General features: G+C 33.5%; 1 protein-coding gene across 1 annotated transcript; it reads left to right on the top strand.

Annotated features, from left to right (window-relative positions):
* On the top strand, nucleotides 15,105–17,329 carry LOC109719126 (pathogenesis-related genes transcriptional activator PTI6-like). The gene has a single exon (XM_020245658.1). It carries the CDS (start codon nucleotides 15,903–15,905, stop codon nucleotides 16,785–16,787), a length of 885 nt encoding a protein of 294 aa, XP_020101247.1. The 5' UTR covers nucleotides 15,105–15,902; the 3' UTR covers nucleotides 16,788–17,329.

The following is an 18,226-nucleotide window of genomic DNA, read 5'->3' as shown; positions in this document are numbered from 1 at the left end:
GTGATACATGTCATGAGCTGTAGGTTTTACTGGTGAGGTTGCTATCAAGTCTCCACAATAAACACTTATCACTGTCTCCATCTATTTATGTATTCTTCGTAGGAATATCTATAAACTCTTTGGTGCTTTTATTGCATCAAGTTAGGGGGTATCTTTTACATATACTCAGTTAAGACCATTCCAACGCTCCTTTTCGCCATGCATAAACTGAACCCACAATTGGGATAAGCACAAAAATTAAAGCTTCGATAGATACGGATACACCCAATACATTGAAACTTATTGCCCATGGATAAAGAAAGACCGTTTCAACATCAACGACAACAAAAACTCGAGCAAACACGTAATAGCGGACAACAAAAACTCGAGCAAACACGTAATAGCGGATTCGGAATTGTAACCAAGCGTTCCTCATAGGTTCTATACCCGATTCATAATTAGAAAGCTTCTCTGGTCCTTCACTAACCGGGGCTAAAACTCCTGAAATTACAAATCCCAAGATAGGAATAATGTTTGATATTATTAAAAATGATATATATATAAAATTGAGAGAGAGAGAGAGAGAGAGAGATGGTGGGGAAAGGTATAGATCTCTCCAAATGGGTTATTTTGAGACTCTAAGATCCAAGTGAGGCCCTTTTTTTTATTCCCTGCTTTCACCAACACATCAGAAATTTTAAGCTTATTATTTTTCAAAATAGATAATTGATTTCAAAAGTAAGGCTAAACAAGCAACAACATAATCATTTAATCAATTTACTCTTAACAAATAAAGCTGCGGATGATGTTGAGCATCATAAATACAAATACAACACTGGTGCTCTATTTTAGGAAAAGCTAGTATTAAAATGGGTGGGCATTTATTAAGGATATGATTGCCATCACAATCACAAAGTGGCTTGAGCCTTTGAGGAGACCAATAGGGCTTTGCTTCTGATTCAAGCTTGTTACCAATGTTTTCATATATCTTTTTATTTTTATTTTATTTTTTTTTTATCAGTGATCACCTACCTTTTTATTTTCCACCCTAGATGACAACCACATGTAAGTGTATACATACAGCACATACAAGTACTATTATCTATTTTTCAGAATATTATTTTTATATATTATTGATATATTAGCATATATATATATATATATATATATATATATATATATATATATATATNATTGTAAAGAACTTTGAAAAACCATGCAATTATACTTACACTCGAAAATTTATATAAATTTATCAAATTATTAATAAATTATAGTATACCTTTCATGGGACCTGAGTCATATAAGAGCACTCCATTCACCTTCACCTACTTTAGAGTTTGCATGTGGATTTTTGAGGGTTTCAATTTTCATTACAGTTTCTGTATGATAGTTGAGATTAGTTGTAGAGTCCGGCTGTTATACTATCGGTAATAAGGTCTATGCGCTACCAAGTTATTTTCCTGATGCAACTTTCGAACCGACGATCAACTCCGTTTGACTTAATCTACATTTTTGAAAGTGTTTGGAAAGTAAATTTAATAATTTTTCAACATCATTTATCTATCAAACAAGTAGTTTAAAAATGAACGGCTGAAAATAAAAATCTCACAAAAAATAATAATAAAAGACTTGAATTTAAGATCATAGGTACTAATCTTACTCTAAATAGTGAAAAAAAATTTCTATAAAAATTTCATCAGATTTAAATTATTTTACACCGTTAAATTCACAGATGTATCATATCGACCATTAAAATTAACAATTTTGAGACCTTTTTATCACAAACCAAATAATGTCAAAAAATTGTGAAATTTAATTTTCAAATACTTTCAATTAGTGTAGATCAAGTTTAATGGAGCCGATTGTTGATTTGAAAGTTTTATCATTAAAAATAACTTGGTAGTACGGAGGCTTCAGTGCTGCCGATAGTATAGCAGTTTAGCTCTTAGTTTTACACCATTTTACCTGAAAAGAAAAAAGAAAACTAAGTTTATGTAAATGTAAAACAAAAGGAGTTAGGCTGGTATATTATCGGTAGCACAGAGGCTTCCGTGCTATCAAGTTGTTTCAATGATACGGCTTCCAAATCGACGATCAGCTCCGTTAGACTTGATATACACTATTGAAAGTATTTGGAAACTAAATTTCATAATTTTTCGACATCATTTGGTTAGTGATCAAAAGGTCTCAAAATTGACAATTTTAATGATAGATGTGATGTGTTTGTGAATTTAACGGTGTAAAACAATCTAAATCTGATGAAATTTTTATAGAAAATTCTTTTCACTATTTAGAGTAAAATCAATATCTCTGATCTTAAATTCAAGTCTTATCATTATTTTTTAGAAGATTTTTATTTTCAACCGTTCATTTTTAGACTACTCGTTTGATAGGTAAATGATACCAAAAATTTATGAAATTTAGTTTCTAAATATTTTCAATAGTGTAGATCAAGTCGAACGTAGCCGATCGTCGATTTGAAAGTCACATTATTAAAAATAACTTAATAGCACGAATACCTCCGCGCTACTGGTAGTATACCAGCCTAGCTCAAACAGCAGCAAAGAAAATAGTTATTAGCCTAAAAGGACTTATTAGTACAACCAATAATTGAATAAAAATTAAAAAAAAAAGGGAAAGCCCAGGGAGGAAAAAGGACAAGGAGCACGTGGCTGTTCCACAGTTGTACTAAAGTTGACTTCCACCACATTTTTCCACATCTTAGGATTAATTAAGAAGCCCTGTCCTTTTAACCATGACTAGATGAGTTTGTGTTTTATAGGGCTTCAATTATTCTTCGTTGTAATTTTTTGGATAAACTTTAAATGCCCTCAGGTAGTTTCATATTTTCTTATTTTAGCATTCTGTAATTTAAAGTGTATCAAGTTAGTTCCTATGATTTCACATTTTTTCATTTTAGAACTCTATAGTTTAAAGTGTATCAAGTTAGAACCATGTGGTTTCATTTTTCTCTTTTTATTATCTATTTTATTAATTTTTTTCAGTGACAAAGTTAAAATTAAAGGATACCGAAGTGAATATTCTATAAACCTAGATAGGGTATCTGAAATTTTTTGTATATAATTTAACGAAAAATTAATGGAAGAAAAAAAAAATCAATGACAAAGTTAAAACTAAAGGGTACTAAAATAAATATTCGATAAAACTAGGTAGGGCATCTGCAGTTTTTTGTATATAATTTAACGAAATATTAATAGAGGAGCCGACGAAAAGAGAAAAATGAAACCAAGGTACTAAATTGATGCACTTTAAACCATAGGATACTTAAGTGAGAAAGTACGAAACCATAGGGTACTAAATTGATACACTTTAAACCACAGTGTATTAAAATGAAAAAGTGCGAAACCACAAGGGTGATATTTAAAGTTTTTTCTAATTTTTTTGAACTTATAATATTCTCATCAAATACTGTTGATGAGTTTGCATTTTGTATTCTTATATGCTTTACTTCAGCACAGAGATAATATTAATGATATTTTTCTCAAAAAAAATATTAATGATATTGAATATAAAATATTAAAATATTACTATTTGATAGCTTAAATTTTCAATAGACAAATGATTTTTTCAACGGACAATGAGATTGTTTCACAAATATTAGCGTGTTTACATGTACATACACTGGATCTAGATGCTATGCAATACTGAAATTGATCAATATTCATTGCATACAATCTGTGTAAAAGTAAGCATGAATTTGCTAATAATGTCACTATCTGTTTTAGTAACTAAAGTTTCACAACTTGGTATAATTTAGCTGTCATAATCTTTTACTTAGTCAAATATCAAGCCAATACCTTTCAACGGTTAGATGATTATTCAAGCAACAATTTGACCCTTTTACTTTTCAAAATTGATGTTGCATTTACTATTTTTTGAAGAATGTGGTGTGACAGTGCCAAATCTCTATGCACAATTAATGAAACTTCCTCAGTCCTATTCACTAATAACTATCACATGAACTTTTATTAAAGTGGTTTGTGTCCACACACACCACCCTGTATGATGTAAAATCAAGAGAGAGAGTTTTGGAAGAATGAATGACTGATTTTGTCCTTGCAGTTTCAGTACACTTCAATTGTTTTCTACTTTCTTTAAAATCAAACAACAAGATAAAAAACAAAAAATTTAAAAAGATTAGGACACATCTAAACGTGATTTTCATTGTTGAATAAGTGAATTAAAAGCATCGTTCTCTGATTGCTTAAACTTTTAAGAAACAATGATTGCTTCACAGTTTTTTTAACATGATATCAGAGATTTAGTTTTTTCTTATGGAGCTCCAAACATGAGAAAAAGTGGTGAATATATAAGTTGAAAATATCATTTTCTACTAGCTTAAATTAAGTTTTAATTAGCAGTGCTGTGTAGTTTCTATATCCATGTGCAAAATCTTGACCAAAAAGGCCCTTAACCAACAATAGATTACAATGAATCTTTGGTCCTAGTTGTTTGTATTCAATTATTCCAAAGAATTGGAAAGCTCACATACAAGTGGTCCATATAACCTAAAATTATAGTACTTTGGAAATATCAATTTTATTCATAATGTTTGGTCCAATAAAAGGCATATATATATAGAATTAGACTGGAATACTATTAATAGTAAAACCCTCTTTTTGCTATCAAGTTTTTAGCCCTTGGATAAAAAATTATAGGGTTAGGATGACATTAGTCAGTTAGAGTTGAGTGGTCCCCCTAGGGTTGAGTGGTCCCCACTGGGTTATAGTATTTAATCCAATTGTTAGAAATGATGAAAAGAGTTAATCCAAAGGCTAAAAAATTGGTAGCAACAATGGGATTTTGCAACTAATAGTAGCAAAGTCCAACTCTATATATATATATATATATATATATATATATATATATATATAAAGAGAGAGAGAGAGAGAGAGCAGAGAGTCCGGCTACTATACTATGAGTAGCATGGAGCGCTCCGTGCTACCAAGTTGTTTTCGATGATGCGGCTTCCAAATCGACCGATCGCTGCCTGGGCTAGATCTTGACTATGTAAATGATATCAAAAAATTATGAAAGTTTCAGAACTACCTTGTTTAATAGGTAAATGATATCAATACAAATTATGAAATTTAGTTTCTCAAATATCTTCAATAGTGCAGATCAAGTTAACAGAGCATCATCGAAAACACTTGTTACTGTAGTATATCGTATATACTATATAAATATATATATATTATATATTATATATATATATATCTCATATAGTATATAGACGTTGGCATATATATATATATATATATATATATAGATATATATAATATATATATATATATATAATGATGTAGGCTACACTGATACTATTTATAAGTACCTGAGCTCACGGTACGTATAGGTCGTTTCGATCTTTAGGGCGTTCAAAAATCAAGCATCCGACATCGTTACAATGATCTATGGGTATTTAAAGTTTCTAAAATAAACTTTTATATTTTTTTCGACCATATGTTTACTCATGATCCAAACTATTTCAAAATTTGTCCCATTTTCAAATGGCTATTAGAACGATTTGGAGTTTTTTTTTTTTTTTTAACGGTGTAGAAGGAATCTAGAATTTCGTTTTAAATTTTGAATCAGAAAATACTTAACTATATATACTTATAAGGTAACATTCTTGATCCTTGATTTAAAGTCCCCTATACTCCAAATTTTAAAGTTATTTAATTTCTACCGTCCATTTTGATATAATTAATTTTTTAATTAAACGTACGAAAAAACAAATTTTATTTCTAAGAAATTCATATACCTAGATTATATTTAATACGTGTGGATCGTGATTTGAATCGCCCTAGATCGAGAAACAAACCACTATAGTACCGAAGCTCGGTACCTATAGATACGTATGTAGTAAATTCTATATATATAATATATATAATATATATATTATATATATAATATATAAATATGTATGTAAGTGAAGATTAAAGCTAGAATACTCCCCAAAGTACTAAGGGTGTGCTTAAGAGTTTTTAAACCTTCTTGATTGAGAGATGTAGGATTGAGATGAATGGTAGGTGTGGAAGATGTAGTTAGATGGAAAAGTAAAAATTTTTTGATCCAAAGCTATGTAATCAAGGAGTGATTCTAATCGGCTACAAAATAAAAGCAGCAAGCACCAAGAGGTTGTACTCTAAAAGTAATGCTTAGCTCAATTCATCTCTCTCTCTCTCTCTTCTTCATCTCTTATATAGTATAATATATATATATATTAAATATTATATATATATGATAGAGATTAGCATAGAAAACTATCGATAGCAAACGGAGCGTGTCGTTGCCATCCATCTGTTTCGATGATGGAGCCTCTAAATCGACGATCGCACCGTTGAAGCATGATATTATACCACTTAAAGTATATAGAAATCAAATTTCATATGATATTTTATATTGTTCTCATTATGCGATAGTACAACACAAAAATGAACGGTTGAAAGATGAAAACAAAAATTATTTCTTTAAAAATGATGATAGAAGTCTTGTAATCAAGATCAAAGTATGGATCTGTATATTACAAAACTAGTTACAAAAAACTAAAATTTCCTAACAAAAAATTCAATTGATTTAGACATCTTTAGGTGCCGTTAAACAATGAGAAAACGCCTAATACTTAACTATTTAACAATTACAAAATTTGAAAACCCTTTATCAAAGAACGCCTCAGTATCAACCATTAAAATTACAAATTTTGAAATCCTCTTTAATTCAATGTAGAGCGAGAATGACTGTCGAAAAGATTGAAATTTGATTTCTAAACACTTCAAGTGGTAAATAAGATCATGTTTAAACGGTGCAATCGTAGATGTGGAGGCTTCTGTCATCGAAAACAAATTAGGTGCAACAAGCCCGTTTGGCTATCGATAAATATCTAGCTCAACTCTATATGTTAATATATAGTTAGGCCTGAAAATATACTGATTGATAGCAAAAAGGCTATTCCTTAGGTTGAGTAGTCCCACTAGATTGATAATATTTAGTTCAATGTTAAAATGATGAAAAGAATTTGATGCAGAAGGCTAAAACTTAATAGCAAAAGCAATTTTTGCTATCAATATAATATTCTATGCTCAACTCTCTCTCTCATCTCTTCACTCCACTACGATCCTCTCTCTTCACTCTCGCCTCTCTCTCTCTTTATAAGAGAGCAGAGAGTTGGCTAGAATACTTTTGATAGCAAATGACTCCGTTCCCACCCATTATTGTCGATGAAGGAACCTCCAAATCGACGATCGGCACCGTCGAACATGATCTATACCACTTGAAGTATTTAGAAATCAAATTTCAAATCTTTCAACATCATTTGCCTAATGATCAAAGGATTTCAAAATTTTGTAATTTTTAATGGTCAATATGAGACGTTTTCTTGTTTAAACGGGCGGAAAAGAATCCAAATCCATTGATTTTTGTTTAGAAAATCTTTAAACTATTTAAAAAAAGAATCTATACTCTTGATTTTGATTACAGAGACTCTTTATCATCATTTTTAAAGATATTCCATTTTCAACCATTCATTTTGTGTCCACTCGACTAGAGAAAAGAACAATATCGAAATGTATGAAATTTGATTTCTAAATACTTCAAGTGATATAGATCATGTTCAACGTGCCGATCGTCAATTTGGAGGCTCCTTATCCAAAAAAATGAGTGACAACTAAATCCGTTTGCTATGATAGTTTTCTAAGCTCAACTCTCTCTCTCTCTTCTCCTCTCTCTCTCTCTATCTATATATATATATATATATATAGTATATATATATATAGTATATATAATATATATATATATATATATATTATGTATATATATAGGATTTTGGATATAGATTCGTGATTAAATGCATGTGCATTCTATGTTCACAGTCAAATCCAAGTCTCAAAGACATTGACTAAGAAGGCCTGTTTGTTTTTTTGCATCTCGGATGATGAACTCGCGCGTGATTCCGAAAATATTCGTGACTCCAGCATTAATTTATTTTGACACCAAAGCTGCAAGATCGTCCAAGTTTTCAATCACAATCGCACCGAGAGCGATCTTTCGATTTCAGCAAGACATGAAAGGCAACATGTAAGTACGCGAAACTGAGTCTTTGCGCAGAATCAAACTTGTAGTAATAATCTGAATATTTTGTGCTCACTAACAATGTTCCTAAGATTTTCCAGGGAAGATGAGTTATCCAACATGGCATATATAAAATTAAGGAGGATTTAATTAGTCATTTATGTTTAATACAAGAACAGTAAATATAATTAAACTAATCTGGTCATTAGGGGCTGGATTGAACTAACTCCATTAAACTTGCCTTGTCCATTTATATCACCACATGACAAGGAATAATTAATTATTTCTTGGACTAATAAATCATTCATTTTAGTATAAAATAAAAACAAAAAAAAAAACTATATAAAATTTTGATTACACGACAAAATCAGAAGCTTCGAAGCGTGGAGCTAAGTCATTTTCCAATAATCCCCTCCTCTTATTATATAATTTCGAACTTGACCTAGAGATTAGAAAAATAAACTACAATAAATAAATATTAATTAATCAATTAATTAATTAATTAATTAATTGATTGATTGATTGATTAAGCCAGAAACGGTCAAACGTGGGTCAGCCGTTCTAGGGTTCGCCCCGGCGTATCCGTTACACAACTCATGCACCATATTTAATATTTTTCGATTAATATTGAAAATAAAAAAATAATCTAATAAATGAACTCAATAATATTTAAAAGGTTTATAAATAAAAAATCTTATACGTTGGAAACGGATAAATTAAGTATACTTGTTTAGTCGCTGAATTTATGTTTAATTAAATTATTAAATTAGGCCGTGAGATTAAATTTTTTATAAGTTTTCAAATAAATAGTGAAGTACTAGGTAACTTAGCTATTGCATTATATTCTAGAAAAAATAGGATAATTTATTCAGTTATCAAATCATATTTCACAATAATAAAATAATTAAATTATAATAATTTGATAATAATATAGTAAATAAAATGACTAGAGATTAATTAAAATGCAAATAAGAGTTAATCCAATTGAAATTAGAGTTAAAGTTTAATATATATTAATTGAAATAAATTTGAGCTCAGGTGCTAATGGTGTAATTAATTTGGTTTTTTAGTAATTCACATGATCTTTATGACCCTTTTCATTTATAGTGTGTTGGGGGGCACGTGCCTCCCAAAACACTGAACTAGTAACCCATCCGTACAGTTTTATTTAAAATATATTTTGCTAAATTTTATGTTTAGTCCCTGTACTATCTCCTAATTGTACGTTGGTCCTCGTAAGTTGTAATAGATATTTGAATACTACTGAGAGCTTAGTAAATTCAAACTCAGAACCTCTTTTAGTTCTTAAATTTAATATGCTATAAGTTCTAGTTCAAATTGTGAGGCGCGTGACACTTGAATTCTCAAATTTTAATTAGTTATTTTTTTTTTATTTGAAGTGTATGGCATGTGACACTTTAGTTCTCGTACTTTATGAACTAAAGTGTTATAAATTATAATGAATTGGAGTTCGAGAATTAAAGAGTTACGCGCCTCATAGTTTGAGGACCAAAGGTGTAATTTACCTGATGTAAAATAGTCCCTTATCTTTAAAAACTTAAGTTATCAATATTGTTACGATCCTATGGAAGTCCGTGATACCACCGGTCTATGCAAAAGTTACAAGATCGTTCGATCTTGATCTTAGTCATAAAGAGATCGGGCTTTCAACTTGGACCGCCCCCGCCGGTGCAAAATCAAGTTTGTGAAACTCCTGATGCCCCTAAACTCAGCTCAAAATCTAATCTGTGGTTTGGTTACAATGTATGTGGATCTTTGGTAATGCGGAATTACTAACAAAATCCAACGAAACATGTACCGTGGATGCATTTCAGCGTTTGAAATGGTAGTCTTGTCAAATTTAGGACTTCTGGCATTTGCGACATGCGAAAACCAATGGAACTCATCCTGCAGTGCTTCAAAGTTCTGGGCCTCCGACGTCGATTGATAGCAGTCCAAAGTCACGAGATCGAGCACCATCGGATGATCCAGAGCTTGGCACATCATGAACCCTAAGTTTCACATAAGCGACACGATTAAGCGATCGGGGGAATCTTATTTTGTCCCATTAATGGAAGGTACTTAGCTATTATTTGCACCTGGTACATTTGTACATCTATGAATTGTGTCTTCATCTACTTCTCTTTGTTTTGTTTCATACTTTGAATTCGAATTAATTTATTTGTGATAGACATTACATATGAGATGTGGCTCACTAATGTTATGGATGCGACACCATAAGCACGAAATAATTTATTAAAATTTTATTTTAGAAAAGAGCCATTATTATTATTTTTTTGAGAGATAGGTTTATTTCATTTAGAAATAAGCTTAGCTAGAAATGTGAATCAACTAGGATTCGAACTTGGGTCTCGGGTACTAACCACCAAGCCCTTTACCACTTGCTCTAGGGACGGTCGGTAGTATATTACCTGCTTAGTTTATTTCATTTAGAAATAAATTTAGCTGAAAATGTGAATCAACTAGGATTCGAATTTGGGACCTCGGATATCAACCACAAAATTTTTTGCCACTTGCTTTAGGGACGGTGGGTAGAGCCATTATTACTTGTTAAGAATATTCTCGCATTACTATTTGATAATCGAGTTAGTGGGTGACAACCGCAGCACAATATTAGAGTCAATCCTAAATGTTTTGTGAGGTCGTTTGAATTCCCCGTTGCTTTGTAGTAACATGCCCATAAGTTGAAACAAACTAATAAAATTTCTAATTTGTGTGGTCGAATTGAATAAAATAGCTAAAAATAGCCAAAATCAAAGTAAAAAGGAATCCAGTTTGTTTCAACTTGTTAAGATATATAATTTAATAAATTTCGAATTCAAATTCGCATGAATATCGCTATCAATTTGTCTTATAGCTTATGATTTTGGATAAAAAATGTATGAAAGTTATCTGAACTATTATTCATTTTAATTTTATGATCTAATCTTTTAATTTCTTTGATTTGAGCCATTTAATTGTTCTTTGGCTACAAAATTTTGATGTGGCATTTACTTTAGCAGACCTAATTAAACTATCGCATATAACTTATGTGATTATATTTTTACTAAAACAAATGATTCGCCTACTCTTTGTAACACAACATGCATCAAATGGTTCAAACTTAAAAAGAAATATATAAAATTAAGATTTTTTAAGATTGGATAGTCGAATTAAAATAGTCGATAATTCAGGTAAATTTCACACATTTTTACCAAGATTTTTAAATATAAATCAAATCAAAAACTAAAATTAACCAGATGGAATTTATAAAATCTAATTTGCTCCAATTTAATTTAATATAGGTAAAAATATACAAAATTTATCTAAACTACTGACCACTATGATTTGGCTACCTAACGTTTCAATTTATTCGATTTGAGTTAATCAACTGCACTTTGACTTCAAATTTTAAATGTATCGTTTATTTTTACATATTTAATTAATACACTTCATTCAATTTTCATAATTATAATTTAATAAAAATAAGTGATTAACTTAAACTTTAACGTCAAAGTTTCAAATTAAATAAACTAAAAAATTAAAACAAAACAAATTTATATTTTGATTTTCTTTTCTTCTATGTTATTACTCGATCGCCAAAACCTTCTCTTCTTGTAAAGGTTGGGCGTGCAATGGGAAGGGAGAGATGCGCTGGGATACCTCCAACTGCTGGTAGAGAGTAGGAAGGCAGACGGGGCAGATCCGGGGTCCCGCTCCATTTTTTGTCAGGGCGGGGCGAATTCGGCACGGGTTATTTTTTATTTTATTTTTAACTTTCACTTACCGTCTCATTCAGGACAGATCGTGGTGCGAGCAGATTTTTTATAATTTTTTTGCCAGATTGATACGGATTGAAGAAAGAAAAGAATCTCTCGTCTCCCACTCCATTTGCTTCGTGGATGGAGGCAGATCAGGACGGATTCGAGACGGATTAGACGGATTATATATTTTTATATTTTTATATTTTTTATTCTCACTTACCGTCCCGTTCGGAACAGGTCAGGACGAGAGCTCCACCAATCCAAACCTATTTGCATCCCTAGTAGAGAGAAAGAGGGAGAGGGAAGGCGAGCTGTATTGAGAGAGAAACAGAAAGGTTAAGGGATGAAAATAGTGATGAAAAAAAGTGAAAATTTTTTAGTGAGTGCAGTATAAGAAATTCGGAAAATCGAAAAAACATGTGCTACTAAAACGTCGGCATAGTGATATGGAACAGATAATTTCGTCAATAAATATAATATATATTTTATTTATTATTCACGGATGAGATCTCATGACCTAAATTTATAAAATATAATACTAAATTATTTATATAGCAGAAATATCTGAGGGTTATAAAATTTATGCGGATAACAAATGACACAAAGCGTAAAAGATGATAGTTATTACATTCTATTATGGTTTTGTACTTTCTTATTTTAGTACCATATAGTTTAAAATATAACACTTTCGTATTCTATAGCTTTATTTTTTTTCTTTTGCTATTCTTTCTACTATTTTTTTTTTTGTTAAGTCAGTGACAAAACTAAAACTAAAAAATACTAAAGTGAATATTCGATAAACTACAGATAAGATATATGAAGTTTTTTATATGCGGCTTAACAAAAAGTTAACGAAAGGACTGACGTAAAGTAAAAAATGAAATTACAGGGTACTTAATTGGAATTTTAAAGTGAGAAAGTGCGAAGCTACAGAAAAGATATTTAAAGACTACCCGACAATATATAATATTAATAAATATTAAAAAAAATAAAAATAATTTTTTTTTTTTTTATAAGTAGTGTAGTGTGGAACTGTGGATATATATATATATATATATATATATATATATACACCTAACATTCCGCATGTCCCTGTTTTACCTGTCACGCTCTCGGTGAAAGCGTTAAGAAAAATTTTCTTGCTCCTCCACTCGCGTGAGGCCGACCAATAATAATCTCCGAGCGTGCTCACGCCCTCTCACCACCGCGCACGTGCCCGTCCACGTGGTTACCCCACCACGCTAACGTCTCGCCGTGGCCGCCTCTGACGCCCGAGCGTCCAAATGACGAAACTACCCCTTCCCCTTACAAAAATCTACTGTGTCCTTTAATTCTCCCGCCGGTTACGGCGATCGTATTAGTATTGAGTTTTTATTTGGACTTTTTTCGAAAATAATTTTGTGAAAGTTCGTATTTGCAAAACTAATTTCGTGAAATTTTTATTTGTAAAACTAATCCTCCTTTCGCCACGTGGGCGCCACGTCAGGGATTCCTCAAAAAGACGGTGAATCGTTCACCGTCTTTGTAATTTTTGTTTAAAAGCGGTGAATGGTTCACCGTCTTTAGAAGACGGTAAACCATTCACTGCCTTTAGTGCAAAATTTTCCTTTCCGTCTTTTTCCCTTTCCGTCCTCTCAAGTCTGCCTTTTCTGTGCCCTCGAGAAGACGGGGAACGATTTACCGTCTTATCAAGAACACCATATTATGGATGGACTTGGAAAGATTTGCGCAGTGTAGGGATTTGTACTAAAGACGGTGAATGGTTCACCGTCTTATGAAGACGGTGAACCATTCACCGCCTTCACAACAAATATCAAAGACAGTGAACGATTCACCGTCTTTTTGAGGAATCCCTGACGTAGCGCCCACGTGGCGAGAGGAGGGTTAGTTTCACAAATAAAAATTTCACAGGATTAGTTTGGCAAATACAAAATTTTACAGGGTTATTTTCGAAAAAAGCCCTTTTTATTTATATATAGAAATAATTGCCTACACATTTTTCGTACGTGTAAAAATATTCAATTTATTTTTATCCTTTTTTTTTCTAAAATATTCTTCGTATGTTTTACCGTTATTATAAATACTTCCGCAGTTATCTTCTGTTAAGTTAACTTGGATTAAACATGAATTAAATATCTACCACAGTTAGAAAAAATTAAAATATCAATTTTGTACTTAACTTAAGGACAGATAAGAAATGTTGGTGACAGTAAAGGGGTATATTGGAAAAGACCAAAAGTCAAAATACTTTTGTGCTCTTGACTTTAAGGGCCGATAAGAAAGTCAGTGATGGTGGAAGGGTATATATTTGAAAGGGCAAAATAGTAATTTTACAGAATTAACATAGTTAATTAACAGATTTTAACTCTAGGGGTATATTAGAAATCGGTTAGAACGTAAAGAGGGTATTTTCAATATTAGCCTTCTAAAAGGAATAAATCGAAAAGTCGGAAACTTTTTAGAGGTAAATAAGTATATATATATATATATATATATATATAGGGTCCGGCTACTATACTATTATGAGTACGATCGCGCTCGTACTCATAAGTTGTTTTCAATGATAAAGCTTCCGAATCGACGATCCACACCGTTAAACGTTATTTACAATATTTAAAACTTCTAGAAATCAAATTTTATAAATTTTCAATATCATTTACCTTACGATCAAGAGGTCACAAATTTGACAATTTTTAACGGTCGTATGGGATACTTGCTAGTTTAACGGTGTAAAAGAATCGAAATTTGTTGAATTTTTGATAGAAAATTCTATTTACTACATAGATAAAGATCAATAACTCCGATCTTGAATTGAAGGATCCGATCATCCTTTTTTAGAACGTCGTTCGATTTTGACCGTTCATTTTATGCCCGNCAAATTTTTTATCATTATTTTTTATGAGATTTTTATTTCGAGTCTTTCATTTTTAGATTACTCGTTTAATAGGTAAATAATATCGAAATATTATTAAATTTAGTTTTTAAATACTTTAAATAGTGTAGATTAAGTTTAACGGAATCGATCGTCCATTGAAAAATTACACTATTGAAAACAACTTAGTAGACCAATAATAAAACAGTGGGATTCTATATACCTAGTCAAATTTTGAAATATTATTACGTATAAAAAATTTAAAAAATATGTAAATATATTTTTTGGGCAGATTAGTTCACTGCATTTTACTTTAAATAACTATTTTGACTTTTTTTTTATTGTTTATAGTAAATCGGTAATTAATCGTGCTCACTGCTCTTATGTGTATGTTGGTGATCATTTTATATATTTGGGTTAGTATTAGTTAGTGATAATTTTAGATAGTTAAAAAAAAATATTGATAACATTTATAGTATTTTAAAATTTTAGAAAAGTTGAGAACATGGTAACGGCATGTCACTGCCGCTCTGTGGCTACACTGTGGCCGGTGGCGTGCATGTGAATTACGAAATTACCCCTACGGTTATGCCGTGGAGCTTAGCTCCCGGGATACGAAATTACCGAATTGCCCTCGGACGTGCTAAGTAATTGCTCTGACACCACTGCAAACAGCAGTGGCAGTGGCGCTGGGAGTGGCAGGTGCTGCACCGGATGTTCCAACGCCCTGCACCGTCCGTCTCGAAATCTACGGACGATGTCCGACCACGTGTCCGTAGATTTCGGTGCCAATGACAATTTGGGAATTTCGCGGGCTGAGTAAATTATCATTACGCCACGTCAGCAGTGACAGCTGGCGGGATAAAATGGGTAATGGTGAAAAAAAGATTGCAGTGAGGAGGTCTCAGAGACTTGACCTTAAATACCGCTGCTCCGTTCGACCTTTCCCTCGTTTTTCTCCTGCAATTCTTTTCTCTCTCCTCTCCGCTCTCTCTCTCTCTCTCTCTCTCTCTCTCTCTCTCTCTCTCTCTCTACGCCCCGTTCTTCTCAACTAAAACCCGGGTTTAAACCCTAATTTCGATCTATATTTTTTGCGATTTTGGGATCGAAACGAAGGGGGATTACCTGCGATTTGCGTGGATTTTGATGAATCGGAGAGTGGTAGCTCGGGATCGATCGAACTGCGGCTTGGAGTGATGGATCCGAGCCGTTGTTCGGGGATGGGGCGCGACGAGGCGGAGTTCTCCGATCACGTGGTCGCGCTGAGGAAGACGATCCGATCCGCGGGGAGATCGCGGAGCGCGCCGCGGATCGTGCGCATCTACGTCGCCGACCCCGACGCCACCGACTCCTCCTCCGGGGACGACGAGCCCCGGCGCCTGTTGCCGCGGCGGCGGTGGCGGCGCCGGCGCCGCGTCCGGAGGCACGTGCGCGAGATCGAGATCGGCGTCGCCCCCGCCCCGCCCGCGCCGGCGCCCGTGCCGCGGCGCAGGGGGGTTAAGGTTTCGAGGCCGCTGGAGAAGGAGGCGGAGGAGGGATGCGGCGGCGGCGGCGGCGGCGAGAAGCGCTTCCGCGGGGTGCGGCGGCGGCCGTGGGGGCGGTGGGCGGCGGAGATCCGCGATCCGACGCAGCGGAAGCGCGTTTGGCTCGGCACGTTCGACACCGCGGAGGAGGCCGCCACCGTCTACGACAGCGCCGCGATCCGCCTCAAGGGCCCCAACGCCGTCACCAACTTCCCCGCCCCCGATCCCCCCTCCACTAGCCCTAACCCTAACCCTAACCCCAACCCCAACCCCAACCCTAACGACGCCGCCCCCTCCAACGGCGACGCCGCGTCCAACCGCTCCCCGACCTCGGTGCTCCGTTACACGGAGGAGGGGACGACGGCGCCGTTCGCCCCCTTCCTGGACGGCGAAACGGACCCCTTCGGCTTCGGCCTCGGCTTCCCCCTCCCCCTCGAAACGCCGTTTCCCGCTCCGTTCCATCTAACGGACTTCTACGGCCCCCAGCGGCACTTCTGGGAGGCCGAGTTTGGGGAGTTCGACGCGGACGTTTTCGCCCAGGAGATCGCCGCCGTTTAATTTTCCTTCTCTCTCTCCTTTTTCTTTTTCTTTTTTTTTTTCCCTTCCATTTTTTTTTTCTCTTTTTCCAAATGACGGAATTGCCCTTGAGTCGATTCCGAACGAATCGCCGAGTTTCGGGTGAGAGAAACGGGAGAGAGTGGCGGGATTTTTGAGATATTTATCTTACCTTTTTTTTATTAATATTAAAATTATTAAAAAATGGGGTCAATTTACGTCATACTTTTTGTGTGTGGAGTAGAGAGAGAGAGAGAGAGAGGAGAGAGAGAGGAGAAAGTGTGAGTGGGGGTGGTGCGGAGGCGCAGGGTTTGCTTGCGCGTTACGTTTTTTTTTCTTTCCCTTGGTGACGTGGAAAAGAGTGGAATTATTGTTTCTTATTATTATTTTTAATGGTTTTTTTTTTTTTTTTTTTTACTTAATTGCTGAGTAATTTTGCGGAGTGGGTTCCACTTTTTGGGCCCATGCCCACGTGTACAAGCGTTGCATTTGCCTCCCTTTTTTTTTGGGTAAATTTTAAATACCCCTTGTAATTCTCTTTTAAAGTATATTAAGTTAGTATATTATAGTTTTATTTTTTTTCTTTTTATTATTTATTTTACTTATTTTTTTTGTTAAATTAGTGATAAAGTTAAAATTAAAGAGTATTAAAGTGAATATTCCATAAATCTAAATAGAGAATCTGAAGTTTTTATATAATTTAACGAAATATTAACGGAGAAAAGAAAAAATCAGTGACAAAGTTAATACTAAAATATACTAAAATAAATATTTGATAAAATTAAGTAGAGTATCTGAAGTTTTTTTGATATATAATTTAACAAAATATTAACAGAGGAGCCGACGAAAAAAATAAAATAAAATCACAGGATACTAAATTAATGTATTTTAAATCATATAGTACTAAAATAAAAAAGTGTGAAATTATAAGGTACTAAATTAATACATTTTAAACCACAAAATATTAAAATGAAAAAAAATATAAAACTATAGTGGTGATATTTCAATTTTTTTTTTCCTTTTTTTTTTGTTTGAAATTGAATAGTGAATAATGGGTGGGCTCGAGATGGCTGACACGTGGCAGGACCTGCCTCGTTGAGGTGACGTGTGCGCGAGGGAGTCTCATGCACTGCCAAAATGTTTTGTTTTTTTTTTTAACATCAAAAAAATAAAATTAATATTTTCCTATTATATATATAAAAGAAAAGTAGTAACACTTTAGGTGCTAATATATATTTATAACAACTGCAGCTGAATCTATCGCTGCTACGTGTATTTCTACAATTTGCAGTTCATTTGGTGCTTCCTTAATCAATTGAGGTAAAGCATATATAAGTCAACTATTCCACAGATAAAGAATACTAAAAAGCACTAATAAAAAAAATATAAATGTGTTACTCCGATATTTTGGTTGATGTGTTATAGCCGAGAGGATGATCTTC

Source organism: Ananas comosus, linkage group 13, assembly GCF_001540865.1.
Source record: "Ananas comosus cultivar F153 linkage group 13, ASM154086v1, whole genome shotgun sequence".
NCBI lineage: Eukaryota > Viridiplantae > Streptophyta > Magnoliopsida > Poales > Bromeliaceae > Ananas > Ananas comosus.
This window is presented reverse-complemented; position numbering and strand designations above follow the sequence as displayed.

Coding starts and splice junctions, on each gene's coding strand:
- LOC109719126 (XM_020245658.1), top strand. CDS start 15,903: ATGGATCCGAGCCGTTGTTCGGGGATGGGGCGCGACGAGGCGGAGTTC.